The sequence below is a fragment of the Ruditapes philippinarum genome, unplaced genomic scaffold, assembly GCF_026571515.1.
Source record: "Ruditapes philippinarum isolate M1 unplaced genomic scaffold, ASM2657151v2 ctg11782_1_1_1_1, whole genome shotgun sequence".
Classification (NCBI taxonomy): domain Eukaryota; kingdom Metazoa; phylum Mollusca; class Bivalvia; order Venerida; family Veneridae; genus Ruditapes; species Ruditapes philippinarum.
The window spans coordinates 27,025-46,881 of record NW_026860181.1 but is presented as its reverse complement, the minus strand read 5'-3'; the positions used below and the strand labels follow the sequence as shown (position 1 = coordinate 46,881).

The 19,857-nt window shown below is 32.3% G+C and overlaps 1 protein-coding gene and 1 long non-coding RNA gene across 2 annotated transcripts; one reads left to right on the top strand and one right to left on the bottom strand.

The window, feature by feature from the left end:
• Positions 1-5,185: 5,185 nt before the first annotated feature.
• On the top strand, positions 5,186-5,948 carry LOC132759146 (uncharacterized). Its single transcript, XR_009629670.1, has 2 exons — positions 5,186-5,389; positions 5,746-5,948. It is a non-coding gene; the product is annotated as an uncharacterized LOC132759146 (long non-coding RNA).
• A 4,083-nt stretch (positions 5,949-10,031) lies between these two features.
• LOC132759144 (mpv17-like protein 2) lies at positions 10,032-18,668 on the bottom strand. The gene is made up of 2 exons (XM_060750869.1): positions 18,564-18,668; positions 10,032-12,420 (listed from the first exon to the last, which is right to left on the bottom strand). The coding sequence occupies exon 2, from the start codon at positions 12,387-12,389 to the stop codon at positions 11,490-11,492; it is 900 nt and encodes a 299-aa protein (XP_060606852.1). The 5' UTR covers positions 12,390-12,420; positions 18,564-18,668; the 3' UTR covers positions 10,032-11,489.
• Positions 18,669-19,857: the final 1,189 nt, after the last annotated feature.

Here is a 19,857-nt window from a genome sequence, read left to right as displayed (position 1 = left end):
GATTTCCCCTTCTTTCGAAAGGGAAAACATGAGTTTTGTTACTTTAAAAATCATACAAAACACAAACATTACTTTTTTAGTTGTGTATATACCCTTAAGTTCCTTAAATATACCATTTTTTTAATTTTTGTAAATGTATCAAAGTCTTAAGGCTTTACAAAAACAAATTGCCTTACCGATATTTTTTACGTCGTTTAAATCCAGACAAACAGATATCTCGTGCGATATGTTATTCCGATAATGATTCAAACCTCTAGGAGAAATTGCTTTTATAATCCCTCCTTCAACGTCAATGAGAGATGGCCAATTATGCTGAATATAAATACATGTACACTGGAAAATACCTGATACCAAGAAGAAATGGCATTCATTGGCAATGCATTAAAAGCCGTACCAAACTATGAATTTGCTTTATATCTTGTTAATTTGACTTATTGTATGCTGGGATGGGAAAAATGTCAATAGGTAAAATAAAAAATAATTGTCAAGCATAAATATTACTATGACCACTGGTGAGTCGTGTATGAAATAAAACACCAATAGGCATACTGCACGAAAACAACTCCATGTATAGGGTGCGGCGCAAATTACCGAAAATATAACGCGAAATAATAACCGTCATACACCTTTTGCATAACGATGACATGCTTTCTTCAAGAACTTGTTGCCCATTTTAGAATCAAAACTTTACATTGAATTGTGCGCTTTGCTGCAGGAATTACACTTTCGCTTTGCTAACAATCTGTTACAAACTGGACATAATGATATATATCTCTTTCATTTTTCGTTATCCATTTTAAACAATATAATTGCTTATAGTTATTTTGAATTACATATACCAGAAAATATATCACAATTAAAATAATTATTATGTTATACATTAAAATAGACTGGCAAAAACTGCTCTGTGCAGCGAAGAAAAGGGGATCATTGCGTTGGAGATTGCAAACGAAAAACAAGATTGAGACAGAGCAGCATAAAAACGTTCCCCGATGAGGCAACATGTACCAGCAAGCGACGACGTAGGTGGTTCTACTCAGGTGCCCGTTTGTGTCCGAAATACTGCACAGAGGTGTAGCTGAGGTCGTTCCAAACAAGAAAACTTGTGAAGTCGCCATATGACCTCTACATTGTTTGTGCGACGAACAAATTGTGCGCTTTATGGCTTTTTATTATATAGACGATGGTTGCTTTAAGACAGACATCTATGAAATATCAGATTATAAAATCGGTCGGTCTTACAGTCGGAATATTGAGACTAGTCGGCGGGAGACTTTACCCCAGATGAAAATGGATACCTGCCTTTGTGGAATGTTGTCTTGAATAAGAAAATATGCTAAAGGCCTGTTTTTATCCTATAAAAGCCAATGCTTTACAATGAAACGTGATGTTGCTCAAACTGGCTATGATGAACGGTTTTCACGCACTTTCAATTAGTTGCTAAGGCGGCATAGGTTACGACAATAAGTTATGGACTGTGTGACTATACTATTGTTGTAGTGATAAAAATGTATGTTAGTCCTCTATTTATGTGTTAATTAAAACGTGATCTCCATCGGAATACCTCGGCTTGCACCATGGTATATATTTTGAAAAACGTTTATGTTATTTCATTCCTCTACAACATTGCCGTTCGACCAATTTAATGTAGTAAATGCTTACCAAAAGCTATGTCGGTCAAAAGCTATACATAGCTTATGTTTTGTAAAATGTTATATATATACCGACAATAAATAAATTTTGATTTGATTTGATTTGACCAGTAAACCATAACCAATTTAGTGCTTGATATGGTTTGAAATTATTTTCATTAAATTCAGACAATTTACTAAAGTAATTTATAACTGTACTGTGATTCATTTGAAATACTACAATTCTACTAACAAGAAAAAGTCAGCTCCTCATGTAAATAAATAAACACTTACAGACCCTGTACGCCATTAATTGCAAGCTGGCAAGCCATTTCATATCGACGGATACCCACGGCTGATTAATTAACATGTTCATCTCTAACCGGTCGTGGGTATGGATCCGACGATGGCCATTTTAATGAAAACAGAATATCAACAAATGTGAAGTAGAAATAGGGACGAGTAGAAAAATGTGTTTTCATAAAATATGTTCAGAGAATTATTAGAATTTGCACGTAGAAAAATCACTGATTTTTTTTATTTATTTACTATCTAAGTATAGACCCTGAGACCACAGCCTTTAGAAAGCTACGGCGGCTGCCTAATTGAACAACAAAATTAATTTCCGAGTAAAAGTAAATCTATAAATGAAAGAAATAACCAAAGTAATTATGACATCATTACAGTATATCTAAAAAGAGAAATCTGTGACATAAAACAAGGTTACAATACCTTACAAAACCGATATTTAATGAGAACTAATTATAAGAATAACAAGAGCTGTCACAGGAGACAGCGAAGCTCGACTAATAAAATACTGGACGCAGTAAGGAGGACAAAACTATGAAAGACAAATCAATTATGTATAATTACGTATTAAGTTATAGTAAAAAAATAACATTTGTTAACATAAATTCCAAGATCAAGAGGAATAATTATAGAAATAGTCATGCTAGAGTTATGGATCTTGCCACACAACATTTGTGTAATGATAAGAAATATATATTTGAAGTTTGAAGTAGATACCTTAAAAAATAAAGAAGTTATTATATTTCTTAAAGAAAATCCTAAGTTCAAAGAGAGATAAATCTGTAAATATTGCTTCAAGAGTTATGAACATTGTCACATAAAATGTAATTAATGATAAGGTATAAGTATTTGAAGTTTGAGGTAGATACCTTTAAAAATAAAAAAGTTAAAATAAAAAATAACATTTTTCTAGTAAATAAATCTAAGTTTATGGGGAGCTAATTCTTGCAATATTGGTGCTAGAGTTATGAACCTTGTCACATAAGATGTGGATAATGATTACGTAAATATATTTGAAGTATGAAGTTGATCCCTTTAGAAATAAATAAGTTACAGTAAAAAATAATATTTTTTATGGAAAATTCTAAGTTCAAAGGGAGATAAATCTGAAAACATTGGTGCTAGAGTTATGAACCTTGTCACATAAGATGGGGATGATGATAACGTAAATATATTTGAAGTATTCGGTCGATCCCTTAAGAAACAAAGAAGAAACAGTAAGAAATAGTATTTTTTGAGGAAAATTCTAAGTTCAAGGGGAGATAAATCTGAAAATATTGGTGCTAGAGTTATGAACCTTGTCACATAAGATGGGGATGATGATAAGGTACATATATTTGAAGTATGAGGTTGATCCCTTAAGAAATAAAGAAGTATCAGTAAAAAAAATAGTATTTTTTAAGGAAAATTCTAAGTTCAAGGGGAGATAAATCTGAAAATATTGGTGCTAGAGTTATGAACCTTGTCACATAAGATGTGGTTGATGATAAGGAACATATATTTGAAGTTTGAAGTTGATACCTTAAGAAATGACAAAGTTATAGTGAAAAATATTTTACTGCACCAAAACTTTAATCTAAAATCTGGACGCGGACGCGGACGCCGACGCCGGGGCGAGTAGGACAGCTCTCCATATACTTCGTATAGTCGAGCTAAAAATTGGAAATAATAAAATATAAGTTGTGGGAGATCAGAAATTTAGAAAAAAATCGACAATTGCGTAAGTAATTATTGTATAAGTTTTCATCCAAAGGAGTGTTCTGTTACCCTTAAACTCATGTTTTTATAATTATCTTTTTAGCTCACCTGAGCCTCCTGTCACCTTCTACGATCCTCAACAAATAAAAACACTACACTGTACAAGACCTTGTTTTATCAAATCTTTGTTAAAATCAAACCAAAAATAAATTTGCTAGTAAACAGACAAGTTTAATTATGCTTCCTTTTCCATTTCAACTGGTAATACAAACTTGTACAGCAAGGGAAATAATTATGTGGAAATGACTGTCAGGGATATCTTCCCTTTAGAAATGCATAATTTTTTATGCAAATTGAATATCTATGATAATTTTCGATAAACAAACCTTAACAAAGAGGTTAACCAAGAAATTCTACGTAAGAAAAAAGGGCAAAAGTGATTTTGAAAACGAATTACTTTCATAACAAACCTAGGCAATTTCATTTTTTTTAGAAAACAAGAAGACCATCTGCCCAAAAGCGCTCTCCTGAAGACAAAGTGGTAAAGCGTTCTTAACAGTTCAATTTTTTAGTTTTTGTTTGTTTGTTTGTTTTGGGTTTTACGTCACATCGACACAGTATAGGTCATATCGCGACGTTCCAGCTTTACTGGTGGAGGAAGACCGCAGGTGCCCTTCCGTGCATTATTTCAGGCACGAACGGGTACCTGAGTAGAACCACCGACGTTCCGTAAGCTAGCTGGATATCTTCCTCACGTGAAAGAATCCAAAGTCCCTGTCGGGATTCGAACCCACAGAGGTATGGGGCAAGTGGTTTGAAGTCAACGACCTTAACCACTCGGCCACGGACGCCTCCAATTGTTTAGTTATTAATGACACTGTGATCTTGACCTTCAGCTGAATGACCTCAAAATCAATAGAGGTCACCTACTTGTCATAACTCCACACCATACCATAGGACTTTAGATCAATGGCGTTCAAGAAAAGAATATTTATCATTGTTTAATATGTAAATAAAGTGAAAACCCTAACTAATGATTTGAACAATTTGATAGAGGTCAACTAGAAAATGTTTCAGGCCAAATATCGAAGCTTTAGCCTTTCAACGAAACAGATATTCTTGAAGAAAATTCTTGAAAGTTATAGTATTATTTATGACAAGTCTATTTTGACCACTAGACCATCATATCCGCAACCTTCGTAGCGGTCTACAGGATGATATTTCATGCCAAAAATCTTAGCTCTAACACTTGGGCTTTCAAAGAAAAATATTTCTGTAGGTTTTACTATATAGGAACACCCATTGTCACTAAAAGGACCTATAAACCTTCCAGTGATGCCAGTTGTGTGCAAATTTGGTCCAAATTAAAAAAAAGAGACTGCTACGATGCAGTAAAATATTTTTAGAGGACTTGACAAACAGCCATTGATTTTAAAATCTCAAAGTAATTGAACAAAAAAATATATTTTTTCTTAAATCGCATTATAAAGTGGCATGAGTTTTTTGGCATCCATTACAACAAACTAATTAGAATTTTATGATAAGAAAATAACATCATCTCAGTAAAACATGTCATCAGTACAATGTGATCAACTGAAAAGTATTTAATCCTGAACATGCTAAATAAGATAAATGGACTTGTCCATCGTAAAAAAATAGACCAAACCATTCATTTATTTTAGGGAAAATAAGTATTGACTGAATAGTGCAGACCACATATGTGTTGGCTTTGGACTGCAATGATTGCATAGGTAGATTCAGACAGTTGCAGACAGTAAGCTAAGAGTTAAACACTTTTCACAACATATTTTACACACAGGCGGCAGTATCAGTGTTTGGACACCCCACCCCTATCTGCCCCTGGACCCCTACTACAACTATAATTTTGATAGTGGAAATTTTTTTTTTTAATATATAATTTCATCGGTGGTTTTGTATTTGGTACCTTATAGTAAGCCTTAGAGTGTTGAATTTTTTTTCAGGATTGTAGTAGGGGTCCAGGGGCAGATAGGGGTGGGGTGTCCAAACACTGATACTGCCGCCTGTGATTTTACATACATGTGAACTTTTTCCAATGATCAAGTGGGAGATTTTTCTTCAAAAAGAGGGAGATTTTAGAATTTGCAATAAACAAAGAAGAAAGTTTTGTTATCAAAAATAGGGAGATTTCTTTAATTTGTGAAAATACCCCTTATTTTAAGAAAATCTTTAAAAATACCGCCTCAGAAAGTGGGAGTCCCCCGCTAAAAGTGGGAGAATTCACATATATGTATTTTATCTAATTTAAAATATTAAAATAAAAAATAACAAGAACTGTCGGAGGACAGTAACGCTCGACTATTCGAAAATTTGTCACAAGGGTGTTTCATTGAGTATAATAATGCTTACCTATATGAATACATAAAATTGTCCGAAAAGGTACAAACTCTTCAAGTTTCAATACATTCCCTTCAGTAGTTATGGAGAGACAAGCTTACATGCAAAAACTTTACCAAGAATTCATGAGTCGAAAAAGGGGCATAATTATGCAAAAAAAGCAAATCAGAGTTATTGGACTTGTACCAATCATCTTAGATAATCACAGAGACCAAGTGTGTGAAGTTTCAATCCATTCCCTTCAGTAGTTATGGAGATACCAGCTTACATGCAAAAACTTAACCAAGAATTTCTAAGTCGAAAAAGGGGCATTATTATGTAAAAAAGCAAATCAGAGTTATGGGACTTGTGGCAATTATCTTAGATAATCACAGAGAACAAGTGTGTGAAGTTTCAATCCATTCCCTTCAGTAGTTATGGAGATACCAGCTTACATGCAAAAACTTAACCAAGAATTTCTAAGTCGAAAAAGGGGCATAATTATGTAAAAAAGCAAATCAGAGTTATGGGACTTGAGCCAATCATCTTAGATAATCACAGAGAACAAGTGTGTGAAGTTTCAATCAATTCCCTTCAGTAGTTATGGAGATAACAGCTTACATACAAAAACTTAACCAAGAATTTCTAAGTCGAAAAAGGGGCATAATTATGAAAAAAAGCATATCAGAGTTATGGGACTTGTGCCAATCATCTTAGATAATCACAGAGAACAAGTGTGTGAAGTTTCAATCCATTCCCTTCAGTAGTTATGGAGATACCAGCTTACATACAAAAACTTAACCAAGAATTTCTAAGTCGAAAAAGGGGCATAATTATAAAAGAAAGCAAATCAGAGTTATGGGACTTGTGCCAATCATCTTAGATAATCATAGAGAACAAGTGTGTGAAGTTTCAATCCATTCCCTTCAGTAGTTATGGAGATACCAGCTTACATACAAAAACTTAACCAAGAATTTCTAAGTCGAAAAAGGGGCATAATTATGAAAAAAAGCAAATCAGAGTTATGGGACTTGTGCCAATCATCTTAGATAATCACAGAGAACAAGTGTGTGAAGTTTCAATCCATTCCCTTCAGTAGTTATGGAGATACCAGCTTACATACAAAAACTTAACCACAGGGACGCCGACGCCGACAAATGGGTGACTGCATTAGCTCGATTATTCTGCGAATAGTCGAGCTAAAAACAAAACAAAACAAACAAACAAAAATAGTGTTGTTTAGATTAAATAATAAGTAGCACAATATAAATGTATCACTAACAAAATAACAGAATTTGCAAGATTACAAAAAAGTATCTTCAGTTACAAATATAATTATTAACATTTTGCCCTCTTGGCACTCACAGAACATAGGGTCTTAAACAATGCACTAGAATTTAGAGTCTTTAAACCATTTTGTTTACACTTTGCTTTTCCTATCCTAAAGAATTCAACACGCAGCACTGATTCAGATAATAAACATCTCACATGTTTTTAACCCATTGTTAATTTTACAACATTATAAAATCACATGTTTGCACTTTCTACAGGAAAGAGACAAAAATCATTTCTGAGGCTTAATGTGCCTTTAAGGGATTTCAATATCAAAGTACAAAAAATGAGCTGCCAATAGAATGTGCAGATTAGCATCACCAGTCTTGGTGGCGATGATCGCTTTTAGATGGTATATATATTTATACATAGTTGTTTTCACCATTTCAACTTAAAGTATTAAAGACATGACCTCATATCATATGTGAGATGCCTTAAAATCTGTTATATAATGAATTCAATTGATCTTAACCTATTTCTGGTAATTGTTTAATTTTCAATTATAAAAGATTTTCTTTTTTTAAAATTCAAAATTGTTCTTGTTTTTTAAGGCTTAATCAAGTGCATTGTTGTTTTTTTTTCTAATTCCATAGGAAAGGAATGGGAACATACTCATTGAAACCAAGGCAATATTTCTAACTGAAGCAAAGATAGTAAATAAACATGTATATTAAATATTCATGTATATACATGTACAAATGTATGTAATGAATGGGAATCTCAAAATTTAGCATAATTTAATTTAGTCTGTTTTCTAAGAAATGTGACGACTTACAAACAGGTCTGGTAAAATCAATCACCCAGGTTGTTGGACAGCCTGTACAGAAAAGTGGTATTTTTTCCATGGTTAACTTTATAAATATCAAAAGAACAAGTACAGAAATACTTTCGAAGGTCAAAATCAGACTTTGTCTGCTGGTGACAAATGAAGTGATATCAGTTTCTGTTTCAAAATCAGATAATAACTTTTCAGATTAGTTTTTTCTCTCTCTCCAGAAATGACAATAAGACAATGGCAAGTCCATCCCCTCTGAGTGAATATATACATAAAACGCTGTGGTATAGTGGTTAGCATACTGGACCGGCAATCCAGAGATCCGTGTTCGAGTCCGGGCTGTGGCGTGTAGATTTTTTGTGCAATTTACATAAATATATATATAAAATGTGTCCTTCTTTTAGCAAAATTCCACCATACAATTAATACATAGTGAAAGAAATATCCCACACATTTTAAGATTCTTTTTACAATATTGGATGCTCTTGAAAATAACAAAAAATCAAAACCAAAAAATCCTGTAATAAAAGAGGAATTAAAATCTGAAAACAGACATTAAAAGTTAATTAGATATCCTGAAACAACGTTTGTCCATCTAATTAATTTTTTTTTCTTGGAAAATAATAAATAGTTTAATGTCTTCACAAATTTGTTTTCTACGTCACCAGATAATTTTAGATATCTCGCCAACATTTTAAGAAAAAATTTTTAATAGTTCATAGTGGGTGGTCCAACTTTAAACATAATTGCATATCAACTTCACTGTCCAATCACAAACTTTTAGAGAAAATACTTTAACAATTTTAGTATCAAAACATTTAGCAATATTGTTTCTACTTCGATGTTTGATATTTTCATATCCATTAAAATGAGCTATTTCTAGTGAAAGTTAAAATTTTCAGTGCTTGTTACAAAACAGTTATAGAATATCTTTGTAACTTCCATACTTGTACAAGTAAATCCTTTACCTGGTGATTTTGTTAAATTATACTAGTAAATTTGCCCTCCTTTAAATTAAGAGTTTATGAGATATCATTTATCAAAATATAAAAATTTCAGGCTACTAACAGTAAAGACTAGAACCTTGTCAGAGTGTACAGTTGTGCAGACTGGCCTTTTAAGACCCTAATTACAAAGTAAGAAAAACTGCTAAGCGAAAAAGCATGGTCCTAAATCAGACTCCCGCGGATGCGCAGGCTGTTCTGGATCCATGTTTGTTCGCAAACCATTAGTTGGTTTTTTTAAAATGAACACGGCTTTTTATGTTGACGCAATTAAGACGCAGACAGAATCACAGAGAAGTTTTTAAACAAGTCGTGTGACTTGAACAAACCCTGGAAGATACAATAACAAATATTGTGGATATTGTATGGTTGAAACAAGTCTTATTCATTCATTTGCCATGTTCTTTAATGTTTCCAGAGTTCACTGTGAAAACTTTTGCAAAAATCTTAACACTAGGAAACCACAATATTTTCATTTATAAAGAGAAAAGTTTTGTTCCTGTCACTGCCTAGTGTATTCATTTTGAGGACATTTACATAATAATGAATGAAAAATTTAGAACGAAGAAATGAAAATTTTGCCTGTGTCTCTCTTTAAGAGTTGAAATCACCTTGACAACAAGGTTGAGAACAAGGGACAGCAACCTCAACCATTATCTCACATAAGCTATTGAATAGAATATTGTAAGGTGTTGAATTGTTTCATTTGAGTTTTACTTGAACGGTCATCTTTTATTAGTACGTGTACAACAAGGTAATCGGCAATTTCAGCACTTCAACTTGCAACTGTGAGAACACACATGGTAATACAGTGTATTTACAACATATACTTATAGTTGGTATCTAAAATGGAGATGACTGTATCTGCTTTTAAAAAGCTAATCTATATATTAATCTGGTACATTTACATTATGATTTGTGGAAACAACATATATCAGCATGACTTAAAAGATTCATATGCAATAATTTTTGTAAAATTATTTTAAAACACATATAGCAACCATACATGCATTATTAGTTTAACATTATTTTAAATATTGAGACTTTCTTCCTTTCAGCTCAATTTTATTGTATAAGACTTGACTACTGGCATGCAAGCAGTATCCGTACAAAAATTGTAGTTTCCTAAAAAATATTTCTTATTACGCTCACACACTAAAAAATTGATTGTTACACTTTAATTTTCAGCTCGTCACACAAATTATGAAAATTTCATTATGTTCTAAACATAGAATAACTCTTAGTTATTAGGCCTCATAAGGGGTACCAAAATTATCCATTATTTTGTATGAAGAGAAGTAGTTCCCGTACAAAAAATATAACCCATTATAATTATACAATGTTGTTATATTAGATCTATTTTTAATTGTTCAAACGACAATTTTCTAAGAGGTAAGTAGATGTCAGGATATCTGTAGAGTGTAGACTAAACACTGGTATTACCCGGTACCGTTACCCCCAACGCATTTGCAAGCAATGGCGTGCTTGTACCCATGATATTGTACCCATTAAAGCCATAAAATTATTTACTTAGTAATATAGGTCAAAATTCTTATAATTAAACACGTTTTTATCGCATTGCTCACTTATCTGTACACAAGTGGTATTAGTGGAAAACCCTTAAATAGTTAAATAGGCCTCATATATGTAAATAGTTTTGCGCATGCGCGCTAGGGCGGAATCCCCCAACGTTTACAAGGTCACGTTTTGACAACACACAGGTGAAAGTGATTTTAAATAAAAACTTTTGTACATATTGCCAATTTGACACTTAGATTTTGTCTTGTTCATACATCTGTTTGATTTGATATCAATTTTTTAAGAATGCAAGTGAAAATCAAGCATTTAAAACAAAAATACGGGTACTGCTTCTGTACGGGAACTGCTTGCATGCCAGTAGAGTATGAAGTAATTTGACATACCAATAGTTTCATTAATTAACTTTCATGCAGAACTTTTATATAAAAGCAAAATAAATGGAATGGGGATTATAGCTCAATATATCTCAAAGTTGAGATTGACCGTTCTTACGTACTGGTAATATTCAATCATCAAAAATAAATGACCTTTACTTGATGTAGTATAAATACAAAATTAAGCCTAAAATTATACGTAACAAAGATTGGTTAAAAAGACAAATGCTAGTTTAAACCTGAAAAACTTTTTTGATTTTTTTTTATACAAAATATACTGTATGACTAAGTAATACAAATTCCTGAGTCATAAATAATATGTATACATATGACCTAATATGAAGACACTGATTTCATATAAGCTGATATCAAATCAACATTTATGTTCCTCTACTATTTCATACACACAAGTATTCTTTGCAGCAACAACAAAAACATCAATGCAACAAAAGACTTAACAATTTTCAATATATCATAAGTTGGTGCCATTTGTTGTAGATAATTTGTTGAGTTCACTAATGTTAACACCACAGGTATCCTGTGCTTTTTCATCGACATTACTTTCAATCACATCATTAGTTTCCGTAACTTCATCAGTACCATTGTGTTTGAGATCATTACCTCTATGATACCATTTACTCCAGTCATCAAATAAATCCTGATCCAGTTTTGTTTGGAGAGTATCTGCTGCCTGTATATGTAAGAAAGGTATATGTGATCCATACTGACTAATATGTAAAGCTTCGTCCTCAATATTTTCTTTGTGTGAACTTTCTAATATATCTCCTGGCATGTGATGTTGCTTTCCATATTTCACGTACGAAAAATACCAATCGAACCCAAAGGAAACAGAATTGTCAAAAAGTACCCTATATTTAGTTGGCAGGAAATAAAAGTTAACGATTTGGGCTGGGGGCCATACAATCCATTCAGCAGCATATAATGTTTTTCCTTTTTCTATAAGTTCGTTCTTTAACTCTTTTCCCCTTTTTCCTTCTAAATAAGAAGTCACAGAAAGAAAAGAAGTAATTGCAACAGGTGAGCATATAAACTGGTCCACTAAGAGTTTCTTCATTATTATACCAACAGATCTCCCTGGTAACCACCAATCAAGCAAGATGTACCAGTAATGACAGAATGGACCAATCAGAAACCCCGTTACAGCTACATCTCTGCTCCTACGCTTATCCCAGCATGCAATTTCCTTTTGAGCAATCTGATAATTCTGTTGAAGACCATCTCCAGCACAAGACATAAATACAGATATAGCAGTGTTTGTATAGAGAAGATATTTCTGGGAGAACAACTTCTTTAATTTTCCCCTTAATGACACTACCAACCGAGTGTTGTACACTTTTAAAGCTCTGGACATACTTGTCTTCTGTCTTTTTATTTTACATCATCTGGAAATAAAAAAAAGAAGAAGTTTTATTGCCAGGGAACTGTCACACTGATTGAAGCTAGGACTCATGATTCATATATACAATCTATGCTGAACTTCAAGCACTTTTTAAAGCACATTTTCCCATTATTCAAGCACTTTTTGGTGCACATATATCACTTGTTACCAATGATTACGTAACTAAAAACAGTCATGAATTGATGATAAAACACTTCAGACTTTATAATGACTATTTTATGATTTTAAATTTTTCAAATTCCAATTTCAAAGAGAACATTATTGATTTATTTCTGAGAAATGGACCTTATTAACACCAACACTAAAAGAGGTTTATGACATCCTTGACACCTTTTTTCCTTTGAAAAGTGGGTTAAAAAAAAAGTCAGACCAACCAAACAGCTCTATAGAAAAAGTGTATGTGCCCCATTACAGGCAGTATTACTTGGTATTATGAGTACCAGGCATAATTACCTGGTATTATGAGTACCAGTCATAATTACCTGGTATTATGAGTACCAGTCATAATTACCTGGTATTATGAGTACCAGTCATAATTACCTGGTATTATGAGTACCAGTCATAATTACCTGGTATTATGAGTACCAGTCATAATTACCTGGTATTATGAGTACCAGTCATAATTACCTGGTATTATGAGTACCAGTCATGTTGTCACATTTGTAAATTACTATGTAATAAAGTAATTATCATGGTATATTAATTCTACTTATCTATATTGGAGAGTCACTTAATTACATTTCTATCAGAAATAATAAGGCTAAATTTTTATAAAATAATCATGTTTTTAAGATTCTATCACAGGCATTTAGGCAAGCCTCAAAAATATCTTTGTTTCCCCTCCAACAATCTATGCCAGATGGTTGGAAGGAAAAATAATTCTTTTATCAAAAAATATTTATTTTACTGATCATATTATTTTTATGGAATAAGAATTTCAGAAGAGAAATTGTTATTTAACCATGAAAACCAATCATGATTGTTTGACAGTTTTAATCAATAAGCATCCCAGGTTGTATATAAGCAATACAAGAAATAAGACTAACATAATGATAAATATTACAGGAAAAAAAAGTTTTTTTTTACCTAAAAATACTCTTTACTGATAATAGTACAATGTACATGCATAAAATACATGTACCTAAATTTTTAGGTTTTCAAAACAATTTTGATAGTACCTCAATTTTTAGGTTTTCAAAACAATTTTGAATGATGTAAACCAAAGTTTCACAGTTTTAATCATAAGCATCCCAGTTTGTATATTAGTAATACAAAAACGTATGAAACAAACAAAACTGTACTTCTTATTGACAGAATCTGTAAGCATGGTAAGTCTCCACTAAAAAGCTTGTTTGACAATAAATTATCTTGGGCAGGGGCGATTTCTGTGAATAGAGGCAACCAACAATATTCTTACATGTACTTTTCCACAGCACAAAATCTCAACAAATTTATTTCAACGTATATTAATTAAATTTTCAACATCCAACAACTTGAATCTGTGCAACAAATAATTAAATGATAAATAATCAGTTCATACAATTTCTTAGGTTAATTATGATACAAAAAATACTTTGTTGATATCGTAAGTGCCAGAAGTGTCCTTCTATAGTATATACACAGCTGGTCTCTTTAACTTCAATACAGAGTTAGTGCTTGCAAAAAGGTTGTCATGATTTTCTTCAAGTAATGAGCATTTGAGCCGTGTCACGACAAAACCAACATAATGGGTTTGCGACCAGCATGGATCCAGACCAGCCTGCGCATCCGTGCAGTCTGATCAGGATCCATGCTGTTTGCTATCAGTTTCTCTACTTGTTATAGAGTTTGTAAGCGAACAGCATGGATCCTGATCAGACTGCGCGGATGCGCAGGCTGGTCTGGATCCATGCTGGTCGCAAACCCATTATGTTGGTTTTGTCATGACGAGGCTCATTTGATATCAAACTGGTAGTATTTGCCTGCATAACAAAATGATAAAATAAAGCTGCACAAAATATATATATTTATAATATATAATATAGTTTATATTATATTTATAATAATATAATATAGTTTAAGTCATTGTAATGAATATGAAATCTGCATGATACATTATACAATACTTTGTTTCTTTATAATATTTAACTATCTATTCAGTTATGGAATTTAGCACTGGCCCGGCTGCCCATGGCCAGTGAAAATTAGTTTGGGCCAGTGTAAATTTTAAGAAAATTTAGTTAAATATATAGTAGAATAAATTCAAAACTGGAATTTTGGCCAGTAGATTCAAAATCTTAAATTCAATGACTGCTATTTGCAAGACCCATCAAATTGAGATGGTTTGACCGACACATTGAGACCAGGTTTGACAAAGACAGTATTTGTAAAACTTAAATCTGTTTAAATTTTTTGTAACGACGTAAGTAATGATCTTTTTAGTTTTTTGAAAAAAAAACACTGCTTCATGCTGCCATAAATTTTAGCTGTGTGTCCTTAATGACAAAGGGAACAGTACATGTACTTTTTAAACTGCTTTTGTTCATTATAAATGGTGTCTTTCATAAAAAAATCCATATCAGGGTTGTCAAAATATAGAACAAGAGGGCCAAGATGGCCCTTGATCGCTCACCTGACCGATCAAACTCATCCAAGCGATTACCAAGACAAGAATCCTGACCAAGTTCAATGTGTATTCTAGGAGTGGGGATGGGGGATTCACCCCTATTTATGAGAATTCCCCCCCCCCCCCATTTTTTCAGAGTCAGGGGTGAAATTTTACATGGAGAAAGTAGGAAAAAAATCAACAAATGTAATAAATTCTCACTTTTCGATAAAAATCCCCCCTGTTTTTCAAATCCTAGAATAGACACTGCAAGTTTCATGATAGTTGGGTAAAAAATGTGACCACTAGAGTGTTTACAAGTTTTTTTCATATTTTGGCAGTGTGACCTAGTTTTTGACCCCAGGTGACCCATATTCGAACTTGGCCTAGAAATCATCAAAACAAACTTTCAGACCAACTTCCAGGATATTTGGATTAAAACAGTAGCCACTAGAGTGTTGACAAGATTGTTTTATTTTCAGCTCCTGCAGTGTTTTTTTTCTTAATATAACTACTACCCTAAAACGGTACTGTTCCCAATAGAAAATAGACATTAAAATTCCCAATTTCCAATATTAAATGCCCAAAATGGCTGTTCAAAATGCCCACAAGGCCAAGTGACTTTTCTAAAATCATTTAAATCCAACATATTCATATAAATCACCACTCAATAGTTCTATCTGGACAGTAGAAGCTGTTAGCTATCTTTATTCATGATGTCTAATCTTATTTGTAGCTGAAAAAATGCAATAAAAAAATTTCCAATTTTAGTCAAAATAACGAATTTTTTTTTCTAATCAGTCTGGTACCGGCACCTTTCCCAAAGTAGAGAAAAAAAACGCTGTCCTGTGACCTAGTTTTTCATCCGAGATGACCCATGTTTGAACTCATATGAGCAATTGCCTAGAAAAGTTTTACTAGAGTGTTAACAAGTTTTTTCCATATTTGGGCAGTGTGACCTAGATTTTAACTCCAGGTGACCCATATTCGACCTTGACCTAGAAATCATCAAAACAAACTTTCAGACAAATTTCAAAGATATTTGGATTATAACAGTAGCCTCTAGAGTGTGAACAAGATTTTTTTATTTTTAGCTCCTGTGACCTAATTTTTCATCTGTGATGACCCATGTTAGAACTCATCTGAGAAATTACTTAGACAAGCATCCTGACCAAGTTTGATGATGATGAAGTCAAAAATGTGACAACTAGAGTATTAATAATTTAATAAGGTTTTTCAATATTTAGGTGGTGTGACCTAGTTTTTGACCCTATGTGACCCATATACGAACTTGACCTAGAAACAGAGACATAGATAACTCTATGTCTCTGCTAGAAATCATCAAAACAAACATTCAGACTAATTTCCAGGATCTTTGGATCAAAACAGTAACCACTAGAATCTTAACAAATTTTTTATATTTTTAGCTCCTGTGACCTTATGTTTTTTATCTGAGATGACCCATATTCAACTCATCGAGCAATTACCTAGACCAGCATCCTGACATGTTTGATGATGATTGAGTAAAAAATGTGACCACTAGAGTGTTAACAAAGTTTTTCCATCCGAGCAATTACCTTAGTGAGACAAGCATCTTGACAAAGTTTGATGATGATTGCGGCAAAAATGTGACCCTTAGAGTGTTAACGAACAAATGTGGGTAGTCAGACAATTCTCTCCCTTACAAATTCCTCCCCTGACGTTTCCTGCCTGACTGTTCTCTGCCTATTTTGGGAGAGAACTGTCTGCATATTTGCAAATAAGCAGACAGTTCCTCCCCATTTTTATTTTTATCTATACATTTATATCATTGAAGTATTTAGATGTTAAATAAATGGGTAAATTTATTATTAATTGATATAAATTAGAAAAAAATATTTTATTGAAGTATTTAGATGTTAAATAAATGGGTAAGTTTATTTTCATTTGATAAAATAGAAAAAAAATATTTTTAGCATATTAGAATATTATTCTGATTTTTATTTTATTAGATGTAATTGAAAACAATTAATGAATAATTTACTTGATTAGGATATCTGATAATCATTACATATTAATTATTGTGAGTTGTTTTTTTTAATTAATAAGAATAAAATTTATAAGAAAAAATGATGAATGAATTTAAATTGCTAAATTTCATACTTTTGTATAATGAAGAAAGGAGTTCAATACACATTTGGGTTGGGTTATGTTTGCTGTCAAAGTTAATGGAGGCGTTTATCAATTCATTACTCAAGAATCAAGGTGTTGATTAGATTAGAATATCAGTGAAAAGGTGTTGATGAATAAGTATTTTTATCAGTTATATGGTATTAAATATTGTTTCATGTTAATAAATACACATTATTATGACATACTTTAAACAATTTTGTAAAAAAGTATAAATGCAAAATGTAATTGCATACCAATGACTTTCTTGCTTATTTATTTTCTAGAACATGTTTGTTATCACCTTATTCACTATTTAACAAATGAATGCTTATCACTAGACCTTTTCATAATTACAGGTGTATATCAATCACTGTCCAATAATCTTAATCTCTCACAGTGAAGGTGTTGATAGGAATTAAATTAGGATTAAAATACTTGAAAAAGGTGTTTAATTTACAAAACACTTTTCAGATAAACATAAAACATAAAATGCACTTAATTAAACATATTCTTTTCATAATCTTCATTAAGAAATATTCGTAGATCTATAATTCAAAACTTAAATGAGAACTTATATAAAAAAAAAATTGGGGGAGAACTGTCTGCATATTTCAAATTTGGGAGAGAACCGTCAGGGGAGGAAACGGTTTGGGGGAGAACCGTCAGGGGGAGGAACTGGAAAGGGAGAGAATAGTCTGTCATTCCAAATGTGGACGGACGACTACTATAGAACATTAATTAAATCTAAAAATTTTTTTTTTTGGGACAATAAGCACAGTACCACAACACGCTCATGTCAAAATGGACTCTTAAAACTTCCTGCAACAGCTAAATTTGACTCTATGAACTTGTTTCCCCACAAATCACACTTTTTTACAAATTAGATAAGAAACTGTCAACTGGTCAATGGATGAGTACAAAATTTTGATAGAATACTAAGTATCTGTCCAACATTTATGTGTGGATTTATACCGGCGAACACTTTTATCTTGTATATTATTATAGACGTTCAAATATGATTTTTTTTCAAAACAGCTTATATCAAGTTTTTTTTATATATATATGATCAGTGCATGTGCTGGGATTCAAAGGGACCCGGCACAGTGTTGGGATAGTATAAAAAAGGTAATTCTAGAAAAAAAAATATACTTTATATATAATATATAGACCTTGTCTATATATTATATATACAATATATTTTTTTTTAAATTACTTTCTTACACTATCCCAACACTGTGCTGGGTCCCTGTGCTGGGATTGATATCCTGAAGATAAAAAGATAAAGTTTACAGGCCAAGGTTACAGTCGCGAAATCAAGTGACAAATCGATTTTCACATATTATTAAATAATGTTTGGTTGTAATTTGTAAATAAGGATAATATGTACATACATATCATACTTTCATCATTCACTTCTGAGCTGAAATCATAACTTTAAATAAATTTTATATAATCCGGTTTATTAACGGTGTTCAGTGTAAATTCGCCTCGGGTTGATAACCCACTCTCTGATTCTTGGCTGAACACCACTAAATTATAAGCAGTAACGCCCCCCCCCCCACCACCACAGGAGATTGACATCCTACCAATAATTGAAAAATATAAGCAATGATTAAAAAAAATAACGGCAAATGTACCCCTCTATACTATATATAAACACAGGTTATTTATAGTACAGAGGGGTACATTTGTTGTTATTTTTTTAATTATTTGCTTATATTTTTCAATTATTGATAGAATGTCAATCTCCTGTGCTAAAACATATCAAACAAAAAAAAACTAATATTTTTTTATTGAATAATCATAAAAGTGCAAACAATGTGTGCACTCCAAAAAGTACTCCCACTAGTTAGAACAGGTGTGGATCAGAGGGGCTTGTAAAATATCGACAAAGGGTAACACATATCCCAATGGGGGTTGGCATTTTGAAAGTTGTTAGAACCTTTTCATTACTATTTGCACAATTTATGCTAAAAACCTAAAACGATATCCAATTCTCAATAGAGTTGGAAGACATACTTGCCGTATCCCAGGGGCTCATGACCCTCTTCCCCCCCACCATTCCTCACCACCCTCGGGATTTGCACATGCTTTGTTGTAAAACTGTGCTTCTTTTGAAAGCACAATTTTCTTGAAGCTACCTTACTGCACGGTAATTTAGTTCAAGTCATATTAGAATCTCAATCTGATGTTATGTGTATCTTAGTATGTAGTTTCAGATGCTTATTTTGCCAAGGTTGACTTATTACTACATAGAAATTGCATAGATATGTAAATTCTCATGCTTTACATTTCAGAACTAACCCTTAAAGGTTACAACTCCAGATCTTCTGCCAAAAATAAAAATCAAAATATTAAAGAAGATTTCACTTAAATCATTACATTTTTTTTAACAAAGGAAAAAATAATCAACATCTCAAATAGTCATAATTTCATTTATTGTCATCGACAAGAACATATAAACATAGAAATATGAACACAACATTTTACCTTAAATCCAATATGCTACATGTATATCCAATAAATACAAGTTAGATTGTGATCCTACCTATCGTACAGGGTTACATTTCACCTACAATCCAAGTTAATGCAGTAAGTTTAATAACTTTTTTATACCTTACAAATATATCTTCAATGGTGTGTAGTGATCCATATCTTTTATACTAATTAATGAGCCGCGTCACG

What these genes read in the sequence shown, in the direction of transcription:
- LOC132759144 (XM_060750869.1), bottom strand. Translation starts at nt 12,389, where the DNA reads ATGTCCAGAGCTTTAAAAGTGTACAACACTCGGTTGGTAGTGTCATTA.